This window comes from Danio rerio, chromosome 21 (assembly GCF_052040795.2).
Source record: "Danio rerio strain M-AB ecotype USA chromosome 21, GRCz13ab, whole genome shotgun sequence".
NCBI lineage: Eukaryota > Metazoa > Chordata > Actinopteri > Cypriniformes > Danionidae > Danio > Danio rerio.
In genome coordinates, this window is record NC_141041.1 from 48,823,307 (window position 1) to 48,842,500 (window position 19,194).

General features: G+C 38.7%; 1 protein-coding gene across 2 annotated transcripts in view; it reads right to left on the bottom strand.

The window, feature by feature from the left end:
* Window positions 1-1,705: 1,705 nt before the first annotated feature.
* Window positions 1,706-19,194, bottom strand: part of si:ch73-362m14.2 — an 18,388-nt gene continuing 899 nt past the window's right edge. Inside the window, exons 2-5 of one of the 2 annotated variants that reach the window (XM_087301921.1) lie at window positions 8,926-10,776; window positions 7,242-7,380; window positions 6,564-6,823; window positions 1,706-6,148 (exon numbers count right to left, since the gene is read on the bottom strand). In XM_087301921.1, coding sequence (XP_087158047.1) covers window positions 6,132-6,148; window positions 6,564-6,823; window positions 7,242-7,380; window positions 8,926-10,714 — 2,205 coding nt within the window. In that variant the 5' untranslated portion in view covers window positions 10,715-10,776 and the 3' untranslated portion in view covers window positions 1,706-6,131. Of the gene's footprint in view, window positions 6,149-6,242; window positions 6,824-7,241; window positions 7,381-8,925; window positions 10,777-19,194 lie in introns of those variants that run through there. The other variant, XM_087301922.1, reaches the window with a different exon arrangement.

The window sequence follows — 19,194 nt, forward strand, 5'->3', positions numbered from 1 at the left end:
GAAATTACAATAAATACAATTACACATATAATATAATCTAAAATATAAGTAAGATTAAACATTTGTAAACAATACAGTTACACTTAATGGCACATGGCAAGGAGGGCAAACCAGAGTTGTGCAGATGCAAAACAGTATATAGTGCAAAAAGCTTGTAAATATGATCAACATGATAAAGTGACAGTGTCTTAATAACTGTTAAGTTATAAATTAAAAATTATGTTAAGTTATAAGTTAATAAATTATAACCTAATAATATAAATAATAAATTAACATGTAACACTGGAAGAAAGTCTGTGTTTAATGCCTTAAACATCTAAAGCAAGGAATATTTAAATATTTGAACACTTTTAAATAGGGTTTATATATATATATATATATATATATATATATATATATATATATATATATATATATATATATATATATATATATACAACCCCCCACTATTAAAATGTCCGCTATGCACCTGCTTTGTCTGTTAGTTCAGGCCCAGTTATGGGTTATTAACTTGTATGAATGAGACAAGGTGCAGATAGTCCATCTTTGGTTCTTGTCTGGATGCCAGACTTGGTCCAGTCATGTATAATTCACTGCAGCATGTGGGCCAAGCAAAAACATATTGTGTGGGCCAGAGCCGGGCTAGAGAAATTTTGCTATGAGATTTCTAATAATGAATACCAATAATAGCATATCAGTACATGTCTGTATCAGTAGCCTAATATTATCCTTCATTAAAGCTCAAGCAGTAATATGGGTAACACAATTGGTGGATGAGGAGATTCCCCCCATTGTGTGTAAAGCGCTTTGAGTGCCTAGAAAAGCCCTATATAAATTTAAGGAATTATTATTATTACTACAATATAACCATTTTAAATCTTTATAAGTGCTGATATGTGGACTTGAGAATTGATTGAACCCAGAGTAGAACATAAACAGGAGTTATGTTGCTCAACTCAGAGCTTGTCAACATGAGTATGAACCATTGAACAGCAGAAGAGGCCACCATCTTGTGGACAGATTTATTACTACAAAAACAATTCATTCAACGTCTTACCTGTGGTTGGAACTTAAATTAAAAATAAATAAATAAATAAATAAATAAATAAATAAATAAATAAATAAATAAATAAATAAATAAATAAATAAATAAATAAATAAATAAATAAATAAATAAATAAATAAATAAATAAATGTATGACCATCAAGTTCTTTTCTTATCAAACAAAAAGATTATAAAAACAAAAGACATTATAAAACCAAAGGCAAACTCCACCCCGGATATAACATGAACTTTAACAAAATAAAAAAAAAAGAAATAAGAAATACATTAGGCCTACAATTACTTCATTAGTCTTTAACTAAACCAAAAAACATGAGAGAAATTCGTATACTGACTATGGCTTTGGACACCACTAAAAGTGGCAGCTCCCTCAAATAGTGCAATATTTAAGTGTATAGGGGCGATTTCAGATACAACTGTTGATCCATTTAGTTTTTATTGGGTTTTTATTTTCTAAATGCAAATATTGTCACTGTTTTAGCTATAAGCTTATACTAGATGCTAGCTTATATCCTTTAAAACTAACAACATACTCATACTAACATCTAAACACGTTATGGGACATTTAAATGACACATAATAATAAACAATAAAGGTACAGATGGATATAAAATGTGTCTGAAGCACAAAATCAGGCATGAATTGTTCTTCCAAAGAAATTTAATATACTGAACATGTGCAAATCTACAGCAGCGCATTTTTAAAACAGTCATTGATAAACAATCTGCTTCGGTAAGAAGGCAGGAAGCCCAAACACAACTAATTATATTTTATATATATATGTTTTCATATTCAGTGGCAATATGTGATAAACAGTAGTTTCTCTCTCAGGATAGATAGCGTCTCTTCTCTTAGAACATTTATATTTACATGAACACATAAAGCTATGTTTGAATGTACAGATGTAAACCATTCTGTTATATTTACAAGAACACATAAAGCTATATTTGAATGTGCACATTGTTATTATTCGATACACTGAAAAACGCAATTCATGAACAACATTGAACAACGGTCCAATCTGAAACAAAAGCAAATTTCTACAAGCCAATTTTTCAATCAGGGCTCATTCTGATTACGTACCCCTGTATACATTTCTGGAGAGAGCAAAATACGTCCCAGGAGCTACGTTTTTTTGCAGTTGTTGTTTTCGTGAATCTTACAGAGGTCGCTGTGCTTTTTCGATCTCAAATTGCTTTCATGATTGTCATTCACACCTGCTGTTCTCACGTAAATCCACCAGAGGCTGCTCTCGACTGACAGACTGACTAAAGGCTGATTTATACTTCTTCGTCAAACGCACGCGTATGCTACGGCGTTGACGCATAGCCCTTTGCCGTGGCTGTTGGCATCGCTGATGTGCAACTCTCAAAAAATGTAACCACACGTCGCAACGACACGTAGCGCAAGCTCTGTGATTAGTCGGCTTGGTAGCGCTGCTGAGTGTGGGCGGGGCCGAGAGCCGCGCGAATGGTGCGAGCCTGATGGAGCGATTGTTTACAAGTGTGAAGGAGCTCCTGATGGAAAGTTTTGTTTTGTGTTTACCTCATAGTTAAAGTTGTTGCACGTCCGCCGGTTCCTGCCTCAAAATGAGCGAGTTTGAGCCACTTGTACATCCAGGAAGTGTTCAGGAAAACAAAACAGCAGCGAAGAAACTCGACACAGAGGAACATTCACACCTCACTGCCAACTAGCGTTTCGGAAGTGTTAATGCAGACCAACAGATGCATTATGCAAATGCAAAAAAACAAATGCACAGCTACGCACGTTGCATGCGCCTTGGGTCACGCCGGTCACTTGACGCAGAAGTATAAACCAGGTTTAACAGACCAATCGCCCCCACCCTCCTCCTTATGCCTAGTTCAGACTGCGTGATTTTAGCCCCGATTTTGGCTCGCCGACAGGTTTTGAGAAATCGCCGACAAATGCCTGAAATCACAGGCAAATCGCTGCTCGTGCACGTGAGTGACAATCACACAGTATGAACAATCAAAGACGCGATCTGAGAGAATCGCCGATGAGTCGCCGATGCCTGCGAGATATTTGACTTGCTAAATATCTGGAGCTGTCGGCGATTCAAATCATGCCGTGTGAATTAAGTTTTGACTGAAAATAACATCAGCCATCGCCTACAGCCAATGAGAGAGCAGCTTTCACTTGTGTGTGTGTGTGTATATACCTGCTGCAGGCCAGCGGGAGGCTGGGGGAGAAGTTAAAATCGCTCTTTTTTCGGTTTATTTGGACCCACGAAATGGAGGAAAAACTAGTGGAGGTTTGACAGGACTCAGGAGCAGCCGTGTCTGTTTGACGTTTCATACAGAAAGAAATTAGTTTATTATCAATGTTGAGGAGAAATGGCTAATTCCCTTTAAACCCAGGTGAGCAAACATGTACATGTTCTACCCCATTAAAGGCTTCTTTCTCATTATGTAGTTAATAAAAGATATACTACATGTTTTTGGCTGTAAGACGTAGTTTGGACGAAGTTGTCGGCGATTCTCCCTATATTAAAGTCATGCAATGTGAATGCCCCTGTCGCCGATCCATCTTGCAGTGTAAACAAAGCAGCGACGAAACGCCAGCCCAGATAGTCATGCAGTGTGAAAACATCTGTGACACGACTACTTTGAAAATCATGCAGTCTGAACTCGGCATTACCTAAACCCAACCATTAGTATTTTTAAAAGCACTAATTGACCTGCCCACACACTTCCCTAAACCCAATCCTCAGTCTACATAATTTGTAATCTCCAGAAACGTATATAGGGCTACATTTTCAGCCTGTGTTGGAATTTATTTTTTATTTTTAAAGAGATAGTTCACTCAAAAATAAAAATGCGCTCATCCTAACCACCTAATCCAACTTACAAATTGTCAAATCAGTTTAAAGTAGTAAGTTAGATGGACATATTTTTGAGCTCAGTGTTGAGTTTACTTAAAAAAAACATTTAACTATGTTTAATAAAAGTAAAGAATTCAGTTGAGGATACGTAAAATTTTGATTTCCTCATTTGAGCGTTGACTTGAGTGTCTGTTTAACACAAAAGAAGAAACTGCGAAGAATGTTAGAAAAGCCGGCCATCGACATCCATAGTAAAAACAAAGAATACTTCTTGAGGGTGCGTGACTTGTAGCTTGTAACTTGTAACATGAAAGGGGCGTAACTTGTAGTAAGTTAGCGAGGTATAACTTGCAGTTATCGAGATCCAATTGAACCGTGCAAGATGTCACAGCGACGTGTTGTTGGCAAGATGGCAGAAATACCTACCGGAGAACCTTTTCAGCAAATGTTTTCATGCGTTTTCTCTAAATTTATGCACAGCCTATTCATTTGATATATTAGTTTATTCATTCATTAAGCATCTCCACTCGCTGACTGCTTCATCCGTTTTATCATGACAGTTAGCCTGCTTGGCGTCGCCCCCTGTGGTTGCAAATAACAGTACAATGGTGAGCGTGTCAAGCCTTTGCAACTCACGGCTATACGTTAACAACTGTAATAGTTGGGTTTAGGGTTGGGGAAGGTGTAGATGTTAATTACTGATGGCTGGGTGTAGAGTTGTCATGGGTATAGACGTTAATAGCTGTGGTAGTTGGGTCGTTAGTTGTAGACGTTAGAAACTATGATGGTTGGGTTTAGGGTTGGGGAAGGTGTAGACGTTATGAACTATGATGGTTGGGTTTAGATTTGTAGAAGGTGTAGACGTTAATAACTGTGATGGTTGGGTTTAGGTTGTGGTATGTATAGACATTAATAACTGTGATGGTTGGGGAAGGTGTAGATGTTAATACCTGTAATGGTTGGATTTAGGGTTGGGGAAGGTGTAGACATGAATAACTGTGATGGTTGGGTTTAAGGTTGGGGATATGTGTAGACATTAGTATCTGTGATGGTTGGGTTTAAGGTTGGGGATAGGTGTAGACATTAGTATCTGTGATGGTTGGGTTTAAGGTTGGGGATAGGTGTAGATGTTAATAACTGTGATGGTTGAGTTTAGGTTGTGGTATGTATAGACATTAATAACTGTGATGGTTGGGGAAGGTGTAGATGTTAATACCTGTAATGGTTGGATTTAGGGTTGGGGAAGGTGTAGACATGAATAACTGTGATGGTTGGGTTTAAGGTTGGGGATAGGTGTAGACATAAGTATCTGTGATGGTTGGGTTTACGGTTGGGGATAGGTGTAGACATTAGTATCTGTGATGGTTGGGTTTAAGGTTGGGGATAGGTGTAGATGTTAATAACTGTGATGGTTGGGTTTAGGTCGTGGTATGTATAGACATTAATAACTGTGATGGTTGGGTTTAAGGTTGGGGATAGGTGTGGATGTTAATAACTGTGATGGTTGCGTTTAAGGTTGGGGAAGGTGTAGACATAAGTATCTGTGATGGTTGGGTTTACGGTTGGGGATAGGTGTAGACATTAGTATCTGTGATGGTTGGGTTTAAGGTTGGGGATAGGTGTAGATGTTAATAACTGTGATGGTTGGGTTTAGGTCGTGGTATGTATAGACATTAATAACTGTGATGGTTGGGTTTAAGGTTGGGGATAGGTGTAGACATTAGTATCTGTGATGGTTGGGTTTAAGGTTGGGGAAGGTGTAGACATTAGTATCTGTGATGGTTGGGTTTAAGGTTGGGGATAGGTGTAGATGTTAATAACTGTGATGGTTGGGTTTAAGGTTGGGGAAGGTGTAGACATTAGTATCTGTGATGGTTGGGTTTAAGGTTGGGGAAGGTGTAGACATTAGTATCTGTGATGGTTGGGTTTAAGGTTGGGGATAGGTGTAGATGTTAATAACTGTGATGGTTGGGTTTAGGTTTAAGGAAGGTGTAGAAGTTAATAATGATGATGGTTGGGGAAGGTGTAGACGTTAATGATTAAAACGATGATTAATAGGGTTAAAGGATTAGGGTTAGGGTAAGTTACACCTCTACTACAAGTTACGCCCCCTTCATGCTACGCCCCTGTCTTGCAGTCCGCAGACAGACCCTGCTCAAAGAAACAGGTTTGGAACAAATGTAAAATGAGTAAACAATGACATAATTGACATTTTTGGGTGAACTGTCACTTTAGTATGGACCCTTTTCACATTTCTGGGTTTCTCAGCAGTGAAAGTCATCATGGTTGGTAACTTTAGAGCGCAGTGAATGGGAAAGTACAACAAATATTTTTTTTACAATCCTATTTGCTGAAATAATAAAATAAAAACTCCACAATGGTGTTATCAAGACTTTCAAAAAAAAAAGGAAAAAATAGTGCGAGACTGATAACGGCAGCCGGAAGAGAGAATAATGTTAAATGGACTGTCCCGCTCCCATACACACTGCGCTAATTCGTTTTTTGTAATTTGATCCAAAGATGATATAATACATACGTAAATACAAATAAATGTTTACACATTTTTAAAAAAGCGTCATAACAGTCTTGTGAAAAGGGTCCATTGTTTCAGAAGTGTTTGACTAGCCAGATTAGTAAAACTGATGATATTTTATGGACCGTGTGACTGTACGTAGCTATTTTTGCAATGGCTGATGTTTGCTGCAATGTTAGCCGTGGGCTTGGAGCTTCTGAGCAGCTCCGTGGCTGAGATCCGCTCTCCGCAGCCGGCTTTGGCGCTTCGTGTCCTCCTCAGGAAAGCCATGAAGTTGTCGTTCTGAGAACTGATCCGTGAAGCTCCGCTGCCGAGAGTTTGAGTCCCAGAGTCTCCTTGCTTATTGTCAAAGGAGTCTTTGCGACCCAGGAGCTTTCTTTTAGACCTGCAAAATGTGAATCATAAAATCATTTTATTTTTTGATAAGAAAGCAGAGTTCATTTTCATTTGTTACAGTTGTCATTTCACAATATATTTTGTTGGCTTTTCCTCAATAACATTTCGTTTAAGTAGGAATTCACAGCATTTAGGCCTGTCACCATGTCTTTTTTGTGTCGTACAATATATTGCACCAAAATAAACAGCATTTTACGACCATCTTATGCCACTCATTATATAACGCCAGAATCACAATATAATATCATCACAATGCAAGTAAACACTTCCAAAGAACACATAATATATTTCATTTAATTATAGTCAGTTTAATAATGAGGCATTGGAATCAGAATGTGAAAAGGCATATCCGTAAACACTGAAAAACTGTGCTTTATGATAGGTGTCATGCACATGTTTATTATTACCTGTGAATGATGGTGAACAGGTCCTCCGTGGTTTGAGATTTGGACTTGTAAAGAAATACATCGTCTCCTTCTCCTACTAACTGTAGTGGTCCGAGGTCAGGCATTCGATCCCTCTTCTCTACATCGTATGACGGATGATCTGTTGACATAAAGAAATTCATTCATTCATTTTCTAGTCGACTTAGTCCCTTTATTAATCCTGGGTCACCACAGCGGAATGAACCGCCAGCTTATCCAGCACGTTTTTACACAGCGGATGCCCTTCCAGCTGCAACCCATCTCTGGGAAACATCCACACACACATTTTTACACCACGGACAATTTAGCCTACCCAATTCACCTGTACCGCATGTCTTTGGACTGTGGGGGAAACCAGAGCACCCGGAGGAAACCCACGCAAACGCAGGGAGAACATGCAAACTCCACATAGAAACGCCAACTGAGCCGAGGTTCGAACCAGCGACCCAGCGACCTTCTTGCTGTGAGGCGACAGCACTACCTACTGCACCACTGCGTCACCCGACATAAAGAAATAAGTACCTAAAATATGTTGCCAGAAAGCAGGTTGATCTGTGTAATGCACCGCAAACCAAGCTCATGGAAGCACTGACAGAATACATACAGTTTGTTCATTTATTTAAAAACGTAACACGACGCATTCAGCGATTCAACATCATACACACAAGAAGAGCTAATTAAACAAAGGAACTTTACTGTGCTCAGAGAACTTAGTGCTAGAGTTAGAGTACTTAGTAAAGTACAATTCCTGAGAAAAACTACTCAGAGTAATTTGAGTATTTGTAATTAATTACTTTACACCACTGAACCCTAAAATCGATGTCATAAATATTTTGTGCGTAAATAAAATTCAGGCATCTGTAATTATAAAATCGTAAAGGAAAACGGAACATACTTATAATTTTACGAGGGTACAATTCCAAAGTGTGCGATTAGAACAGACACAGATAGGACATTTTCTTTATCTGTTTGTATCTGACTGATAAATTTTAATTTAAAGGTTACTTAATCAACAAACGTCACGTTATAGTTAAACAGCTGAAGGTCATTCCTAGAGAAATTCTGCCCTCACTGCCTGCATTGTTAACTTACATTATGCTAGCTCACTATTCTCGGCCTGTTTTAATTTTGATTCTGTAAAATGTCCAAGAAACACAGCGAAAATGGACCTCATTAAGTCCCAACCTTAATTACAGCTCATGACGGACATTTCTCAAAGAGGGAATAACAAAAATCTTACCTGAGATGGTGTGTGGGGGCTCTGCGTGCCCAGCAAGTGCACCGTTGTGATCAATGGCTCTCGCTTGTTTATTAATGCTTGTGACAGCCGTGATGTAATTTTGACAGTGGAGTGTCGCTGTTTGATTTGTACTGGCAATCACTTTGTCATGTCTGTTGTGATACTGTATTTCGTGTTTGTGAAGTACACATATCGTACATTTATCAGTAATATACAAACAGACAAAGAAAGTGTCGTATCTGTGTCTGTTCTAATCGCAGATTTTGGAATTGTACCCTCGTAAAATTATGAGTATGTTCCGTTTTTCTTTACGATTTTATTATTACAATTGCGTGAATTTTATTTATCCACGAAATATTTTTGACAGCGATTTTATTCCATAGATCCCTAGTTTATTGTAGTTCTTGTCCATTGCAGTTGTCTTACCTGGTTCCCTCGAGTGCTGTGGCTCCGTGACCAAAGGGTACGATGGAATCACGCCATACAGAGTTACATGAAATTGACTTGCGGAGGTCGGAGATTTTGGAGACTTGCAGAGATTAGTTGGAGACTGGGCATCGGCTGGGTTTGGATAAAGTGAGCCGTCCACATCTGGAGTCTTTGCCAGAGGCGGTGTAGGGGCTCTTCTCTTCTTGTGAAGCTGGCTAATGCGGCTGGCTGTGTTTAATGGGGGAACTTTTGCATTCTTTGACTCTAAAGTGCATGGGGGTTGTGGCTGACGGGGGTCTCTCATCTGTGGAGAACGAGCATCCGGAACAATCTGCTGCCTCAGATGAGGTGCTTGTTCAATGCTGTGCGGCTTTACGCTCACTGTAGGTTTGACTTTGTTAACCATTGCGTAGATGTCTTCTGATCTCTCGCTGACTGTTGGCGGTTCTGCTTCAGAAGTTGGCCCAAAGCGTTGTGCGTTGGGTGGCCACTTGTTTCTCTGCGGCTTCGGAGCCACGGGAGGTTTGGGTTTTTGGCTGCTCTTAGGGCTGAAGGATTTTCCGCATCTCTCCGTCTCCTCCTCGATAATGTTGGCCGTGATTTCCTGAGCGTTCTCCAGATCAGAACTGCTGACGGAGCGTAGCTGCACGTTGTTCAGCTCCTCTTGAGTAACCATCGGCATTACCAGCAGGCTGCTACTCATCCTTTGCTTGGGCCTGGTGGCTTCCGTGCTGTCCGAGTTGCGTCTTAGGCTCACTTTCGGCTGCACCGCGGAAGGCTCTGGATCGGGAGTGTGCTTCTGAAATTCTGGAAGCTGAAGAGACAGCCTTGCGTTGCGGTTTCTTGCTCTTTGGCCAGGAATAACACTGGTCGGCTTATGCCGCATCCTGCAGGCTAATGGCGAAGGTCCCATGCTGACCGATTGGGAAAGGGCTGATTGGGTTGGAGTTTCACACTGGCTTGCGTAGCCACTGGATGGAGAGTTTGAGCCGATGCGCTTCGAAGGAGAACAGATGGACGGCTGAGATGTGGAAGAGTGCGAAGAGGACGGGGATGTGTTCATTTCAGAATGACCACATTCGTGGATTGGCATGGGAGTTGGTTCGCTGGATCGAAGCTCATTAAGTGCTTTGTGGGAAGAAACCGTTGCCATCAATACGACCTTACCAGGTGCTTCAGGAGTTCCCTTACTGAGTTCTTGCTTTGAGGTTGGGATGAGATCTGGCAGTTTTGTGGTATCTTTTTTAAGGCCTTGCACTTTATGTTCTGAATGCTTTGCCGCTGCGAGCCTTTGCAGTGAGACTGTTCGCACAGGAGGAGCAGGTTTGCTTTTAGCCTTCCTAAGGATAATGCTCCTGGATCTGGATCTTGGCACTGCATCTGGAAGAAGATCACTCCTCCTGGCCGACGTGCTGTCACTGCCGCTGTCTTCCGAGCTGCTGCTGGGATAGGAAAGAGCGTAGCTTTCACATCGGCGTCGGACCACACCAGGGTTGGAGTTGACAGCGGTGGAAAGTGACAAGGAGCGTCTGTGGAGCTCGATGTTACTCGCTGGTCTACTCCTACGCTCTTTTTTCACACCATCCTTTTCTCGTCTTTTCACAACAGCGGTGCTGGTGGGTGACGCTGGACCCGGCTCCTCTGGATCCTGAAACTGCGGAGGGGGTTTGATCACGTCCGGTGCCTTGAGAAAGGAGTTCATTTTATCATCCCACTCCGATGAAAAGGTGGAAACATTGGGGCCACACCAGCCCTGGGCAGAAAAAGCCAAGGCTGTGTTTTCCATCTTGAATTTTAACGTGTCATGAATCCCATCGGCTGCGGCTAATGTTCTCGAAAAGACACAACCTGGGGCGACAGAAAGAAGAATTCATTACAGGACTGTGATGTTAAAAAATGAAGATCTAGTTCATCTTAAAATTAAAATCCCTTCATCATTTGTTCTCCTTCACGTGGACTTAAACCTTTATTAGTTACTTTCTTCTGTTGAATCCTAAAGAGGATATTTTAAAGAATGCTTGGGTTGCTGGCACCCATCCACTTCCATAGTCGGAAAAAAAATTACAATGGACAAACAATTAACATGTACAAAGAAGACTTGTAGTAAGGGAATTACTCCAGTTTTGGTTTCCTTATACTTGTTACCTGTAGATGCTAATTTTTAAAGTGCGGCATTTTCCGAAAACATATTGATGAACATTCATTTTCTTGTCGGCTTAGTTCCTTTATTAATCCGGGGTCGCCACAGCGGAATGAACCACCAACTTATCCAGCAAGTTTTTACGCAGCGGATGCCCTTCCAGCCGCAACCCATCTCTGGGAAACATCCACACACACATTCACACACTCATACACTATGGACAATTTAGCTTACCCAATTCACCTGTACTGCATGTCTTTGGACTGTTGGGGAAACCGGAGCTCCTGGAGGAAACCAACGCAAAGTCAGGGAGAACATGCAAACTCCACACAGAAACGCCAACTGAGCCGAGGCTCGAACCAGCGACCTTCTTGAGGCGACAGCACTACCTATTGCGCCACTGCCTCGCCCTTGATGAACAATTAATTCCATATTAAAAAAACAAGAATCTTGATCAATTTAAGTGGCTGCCCCCAGACTATAGAACCATCTTCTTATGCACAGGTGTCAAACTCAGTTCATGGAGGGCCACAGCTCCGCACAGTTTAGTTCCAACCCTAATTAAACACCCATGATCAAACGAATTGAGTGCTTTAGGCTTGATACCTACAGATTAGTGTGTTGAAGCAAGGCTGGAACTAAACTCTGCAGGGCTGCGGCCCTCCAGCAATTGACTTTGACACCCCTGTTAATATGTATATTAAAGAAATACTACATTTTGGGGGGAGGGGCGACTTATTTTACAACCCTAGACTTGAACAATTGTTTATTTACTTTATAATCCATCTCCAGGTCTGGCAGGAGCACTTTTAGCATATCTTAGCTTAGCTAATTGAATTGGATCAGATTATTAGCATATTGTCCACAAAAGTTATTTATTTTCCTACAGTATTTGAAGCTTGAAAATTCTGTAAGTATATCTTGTACGAAGACCAACAGAAAATTAAATGTTGATAGGCCTATATGGGTAGGAACTATACTCTCAATCTGGCGTAGTAATAAACATAGGCTCATTCTGAAAACATAGTCCTACAGTATATATGTTTTTGAACCATGAATTATGTATCCAGAGCTACATATGGCTGCATTTCATCTTTAAAACAAACGCTATGGGGCGGTATTGACGGCGTTCCTTTTTGGGCTTACCAGCTGACCGCTTAGCTCTGTGTGGGCGGCTTTACCAGCGTTACCAGTTTGTCCGGTAGCTTGACATGTACACGTACTTGAGCACAGAGCGGAGTTTATGGCGACAACAGGGTTTAAGTCTGGTGAAGAACAATTCCAAAAAGCGCGCAAGGCAAAAACAAAGGCTAAAAAATAAAATAAACAAGTAAATAACAGAGTGAGGACATAGTAAAATCTGAAAACGTGGTAAAAATCAGGCGAGGGCTTTTCTTTTTATGCATTGCTTCTTAAAACACTGCGGTTGGCTATAGGGAAGTGGGTCTGCGGCGGTCAATCGGTGCTTTTTTAAACACTATTGGTTGGGTTAAGGGAAGGGGGTCGGCTGGTTGATCGGTTAGTCAGTCAGTCAGTCGACAGTGGCCTCTAGTGGATATACATGAGAACAGCAGGTGGGAATTGTACTTGTGAGAGAAATTGGAGATCTGAAAAACTGTACACAGCGCCCTCTGGTGGATTCGTGAAAACATAAACTGAAAAATGTATCTCCTGGGACATATTTTGCTCTGTTCAGAATTGTACATAGAGGAACGTAATCAGACTGAGCCTGGGTTTGTAATAATCAAGGAAGTTTGTGAAAATGCAAAACTCTAAATCAACATTAAAATTGGACTATTTTCAAACCCTTTAAATTGTTCCCAATTGTAGATGCTTCTAACTATTTAGTGAAGCTTTCGGTGTCCATTTGTATTGCATTGTATGGAAGTCAATGGGTGCCAGCTACCAGCATTTTTCAAAATATCTCCTTTTGTCTTCAACAGTAGAAACTCAAATAGGTTTTAAATGTGAAGGGCGAGTACATGATGGCAGCATGGGTGAACCGTCTTAAATATTTAAACACTTTTCCCCATGAAATACCACAGAGTGTGATCATCACCATACTAATGCTTTAAACTGAGCCGACTCAAAAGTGTGGAAGGGAAAATTTGCCCATCTTGGTCTTTGTTTGGCACATGAGTGGGAGTTTACCATGGCAACAGTTACCTGTTCATCCATAAAGAGATAGAGAGAGAGCAGACTCAAGAGAAATCTCAGCCATATTTGCACATGTGTTTATTACTCTCAGAAGCACTCACAAACAGCAGAAGACAACACAATGATAATATGAAGGCAGTTTAATAGCACAAAGCTCACAGTATTACTTTATTTGACGTTTACAATATGCAGCAATCTGGACAATTACTTTTTAGGTGAGGTTACAAGGACCCTCATACAGAAATCTGATATAAGGCCAAATATATATATATATATATATATATATATATATATATATATATATATATATATATATATATATATATATATATATATATATATACATACAGGGTTCAACGCAAAGGATTTTTTCTACTGGTCCGATCGGGCCAATGGTTTCGATTTTTACTTGCCCGGCCAAAATTTCCACTGGCCCCACCAAAGAAAAAATCAAATTTAATAGCTATTTTTTAGCCACATATTTTAAATAATGTGTCAAAAATAATGCCTATAATTATTTAAATGTTAAAAATTATTTAAATAATACTTTTAAAATGTAAATATATGTATAATAAGTAAAATTATGTGTTGACAAAACAAAAAGAGAAGTATGGAAAATGTGAAGGTATTTTATTTCAGTTCGAAATTATTTAACAAAAAGGTGGCCCAAATCGGGCCAGTAATGAACCTGTCTCAAGCATCTCACACACTGGCCTTGGGCCAATGATGCCTTGAGATATATATATATAGATATGTGTGTGTGTATATATACACACTAATAGGGCTGCACAATATTTCGTTATTAATTTTATTGAAACATTTATGCTAAGAAGACTATGCAGTTATTTTACATTTAATTATTTAATTTGTATACGTTTCTTGTATATTAGTTTATTTTATTGTATGGAGATCAATCTAAAATACATAATTCTTTCCAAATAATTATTCAAGTCATCTAGTAAAACTGGATTCATATCGCAAAATATTTTGCAGAGCAAAAAAGCATTGCCATGTTAGATTTTTCCGATATTGAGCAGCCCTAATACTTAATATATTTCACTGTTCTTGTTTAAATGTAATCCCAGGTGAAAAGAAAGTGTACTTAAGTTGTATTTTTTGACGAAATTATCATATTTTAATTGTACTATACTAAGTGGATATTAAATGTGTTATTTTGGAACAACTTCAAGCATATTAATTGTTATTTTTTATTTACATTTAAGATTAACTTTAAGCTATTTGAAATATGTTATAGCCAGCCTGATCTCACGAGGAAACATAATTATTTTACGTTTTGTCAGTTTAGTGGCTAATTCATACGAGTTCAGTACTATTTTAAAAGGGAGGCGTGGCACCCAATCCTTTATAGTGGTAAAGGAGTCATCTGATTGGTGAATCATTGTTAGCTAATGTGGACCAGCTGCTATCAATCATAAGCGCGTGCTCCTCTCGAAATTAGTTTATAAATAAACTTCGCTTAGTATTTATCTGTGGACTGTTTTGTGATTGTTTTTATTTATTTTTATTTTTTTTGAAGTGTTTGGTGTCTGCCCTGACCACTGCCTGCCTTTCTGCATTTGGCTTTTGATGACCCTCATGTTACTGCTTGTTCCTGTTGACCCTGTCTACTCTATCTCTGTGTACGCATTCGTAACAGAACCAACTCCAAAACAGGAGCTAATCTAACAAAATTCCTTAAAATCACAATGCAAAATATAGTACATCCAGATGAATATGTTAGATGAACATCTTAAATACAAGTTTAATAAAGGCAAAATAATTGACAGAACCATAAAAATATTAAATTAGATTAGAAGTCAGTTTAAATGAATTATCGCTCTATTTCAAAAAGATGTTAGGTGACCAAACTCTTATTTTAATGGAAATATATGTTTGATAAAACTGTTTTGCTTAAATGCACCAAAATATATTGTTGGAGCCATTTCTTTCTTTTATTATTTTATTATGTTTGGATTTAACAGGTTGGTTGGATATGATAATTATTAAGTTTACATTTAATAAGTATAATTTTAAGTGTTTGCTTTTTGTATACTATTCAAGTTGGAGAATTTGCTTTATTGTTTTTTGGATTTTGTCAATGAAGACTTTTATTCTGTCGAAATTGAGATTTAAGGCAGCCGGGTAGTCGGTGGGGCAGGAAACAAATTTCAGACAGTAACTGCGTCCCAAATCACATACTTAAGCACTATTCTATGCCATTTTGTAGTATAAATAGTGTAGGTAGTGTGTTCACACTGAAAACTCTAATAATAATAAGTGCACTTTAATTACCCGGATGATGCACTCATTCAGCCGCTAAAGTGAAGTGTGGACCGATGGACACTTCACGCACTGAACGACCGCAGGTTTGCTCACGTAGCGAAAGGGGCGGAGCTATCAGGCGCACATGTTGGATAACTTTATTTATTTTGGATGGTGAAAGCAAAACTCTCCTACGAGAGTAATTATAGCGCCTCCCGATGGTGAATGCGGCAATACTCACGGCAGGTATTATTTGATAATTCGGTCGTTTATTTCACTGATTTGGCAAACGTCAAACATCATCAGGGAAACGGTTTGAATTTCTGCTTAGTAAAAACATTAGTGTGCCATTTGGGACAACACTACATATACTACCCTGTTGAGTGTGTAAGTGCATAAGTACATAGTGCATGAGTGCATAGTGTGCTTTTTGGGACGCAGCTAGTGAGTTTGTATGTAGTGGCAGGTGCTATTACACTGATTCGACAGCACAAGATGTGATGAGAAAATGTTGTACAACGGACTCATGTGTCATTGTTTACCCTTACCTAGATAGCGGCTCAAAGCAAAAATTCCGCTACATATATAGTTCATATTCACTGAGAAATTAATAAAATATATAATTTTTGAAGGGGATGTGCTCATTTATGCTGAGCACTGTAATGTTAATAAAGTGATGTCGTGCCACTGGCTTGCCTGGATTGAGCTGCGCATTGATAAATTTGCTTTTCAGTGTTTAGACATTCAGCAGTGAAAATTAAACCACACTGAACTGAACTTCAACTCTGAAAACTGCACTGACACAGTTTAAATTTACTAGAACTTCTATGTGAAGCCGCTTTGACACAATATACATTGTAAAAGCGTTATAGAAATAAAGATGAAGTGAATAAACCTCACTGATAAAAATCGATTATCTGCACTCCATTCACTGAAATGACATATGATTTATTCATTCATTCATTTTCTTTTTGGCTTAGTCCCTTTATTAATCCGGGGTCGGCACAGCGGAATGAACCGCCAACTTATCAAGCATGTTTTTACGCAGCGGATGCCCTTCCAGCCGCAACCCATCTCTGGGAAACAAGATGTGTTTACAAATATAAATATAAATTCCCAAAAAGTCCCTTTATCCATGTAGAAAAAAAAGTCTTCATTGTGCCAAACTTAAAACAGGGCAGTAATAATGCCAAAACAATATCAAATTGACATTGATGTCAAAAAAACATATCAAGAGTGCAAATCGATTTGATGCCAAAACCCTGCACTGCAAAAAATGCTTCTCTTACTTTGAGTTTTTGTCTTGTTTCTAGTCCAAATATCTAAAAATACATAAATCATGAAGCATTTTCTAGACAAGCAAAAATATTGTGTTATTTTCAGAACTTATATACAAAACTTTAATTCGTTTTTCCTTAAAACAACCAAAGTAATCTGCCAATGGGATAATAAAATTAATCTTATGTGAAAATGAAAAACAAGATTATTTTTCTTACCTTATTGATAGATTATTTTGCTTATTTATAGGAAAAACTCACTTCATTTTGACATATTATTTCTGAAAACAAGACAATATTTTTGGCTTGTCTAGAAAATGCTTATTGATTTAGGAATTTTAGATATTTAGACTAAAAAAAGACAAAAACTCTTAAGTAAGAGCAGCATTTTTTTTACACTACCTAACAAAATTCTTGTCGGCTATCCAAGTTTTAGGAACAACAAATAATAAGTCGACTTCTAGTTGATCATTTGGTATGAGAAGTGGTTTATATGAAAGGCAAAGGCCTCTAGATGATACTTATTGACCAAAATAAAATCTGATCATGCCTTGATTTTGAATGATTTCATCAGGACAGTAAGGTTTGACTTTGCTCAGACTAAAGTCTCATCACTGAACAGAAATAATGTCCAGTATAGAATATAAAGTCCTTCTGCAGTGGAGACAGAATGAATATTGTGTCTGACTCCATCATGAGCTTGGAGGACTGCATCCATACATCTCTGACATGACTCACATCACTGATTAATAAAGTCATCTGGAATGACAAAGAAAGTGTTCCTGCAGGACTCCCAGAGTTCATCAAGAGTCTTTGTGTTCATCTTTAAGGCCTCCTCCTTCATCTTACCCGAGACATGCTCAATAATGTTCATATCTGGTGACTGGGCTGGCCAGTCCTGGAGCAGCTTGATCTTCTTTGCTTTCAGGAGTTTTGATGTGGAGGCTGAAGTATGAGAAGGAGCGCTATCCTGCTGGAGAATTGTCCCTCTCCTGTGGTTTGTAATGTAATGGGCAGCACGAATGTCTTGATGCCTCAGGCTGCTGATGTTGATCATCCACTCTGCAGATCTCTCGCACGCCCCCATACTGAATGTAACCCCAAACCATGATCTGTCCTTCACCAAACTTGACTGATTTCAGTGAGAATCTTGGTGCATGCTGGTTCCAGTAGGTCTTCTGCAGTATGTGTGATGATTGGGATGCAGATCAACAGATGATTCATCAGAAAAATCCACCTTCTGCCACTTCCAAATGATCAGCTAGTTGCTCTTTCAACTGGGATCGATGACAAGACTTTTGTCAGGTAGTGTAGTGTGTCGCTGATACATCTGACATCCACACATTAATGATACAAAAATAATGATACCAGAAGTTATTATATAACTTATAATATTACCAGTATTATAATATACAAAATGTTTTATCTATCTGAAAGCTTTAGTTAGAAACTACAGATTTGCATGCGTGTAAATTACCTTGATGTCAAAAAGACATTTAAAACACGTCAATCGATTACAGGACTGTCTTAATAATAATCGATGTGTGTTGTTTTATGCCAATGCTCATCGTGATATCCTTTTGACATCAAGGTAGTCAATTGACATCAAATCGATTAGCATTTTTGGCATATTTTTGATGTCATTTTGACTCTCTAACCAGTTAAACTCCGCGGTCGTCATTGACCTTCGCTTTAAGATATAAAGGGCTAGCATTGCACCAGACCTTTGCACTTTGAAAGTGTAGAATCTATATTTTAAGCACATATGCATCACTTTGGTTTTTATTCTACATTACCAAAGTTATTTACACTTAAATACACAGTATTTTGGATACCCGAGCTGGGTATTGAACATTGGCTCATTTTCATATTTTTCATATGACACATGTACAAGTTATAGCTCAAATGAAAGCTCTTGCCGGTGCTCAAACGGTTCTGGCGTTCTTTTTACTGAATTATATTCACATATCAAACATTTGTCAAATGAATGAGTGTTTCCATGGCGCAGAAGTGAAAACAATACATTCATGATCAATAAGCAGCCCCAGATAGCACAGACAGCTGTCATCTCTTACCTTATGCTGTGCGCTTCAGGGCCATTCTCCACTGTTTTTGAGGTGATGTGCATAAGTAATCCTTTTATATGTCTGACGTGCTCCAAACACAGTGAATTATGTTTGATCAAACAGAAAGAATAGTGAAATATGAAAGCAATGATCGCTCCCTGTGGCTTGTACAGCACCTCTCATCAGTTGGAATACAATAACTTTAGCATAGATTATGATGGAGACATTTTTCTTTTTTCCTATTATTACAGACATGTGCAGGAATCACCAAAATTAATTACAGCACGCTAGACCACACACAACCTAAAAGTTACACTTTTTAAATTAGAGTTTATAAAAAAAAAATATAAAAAGCGCCTCTATT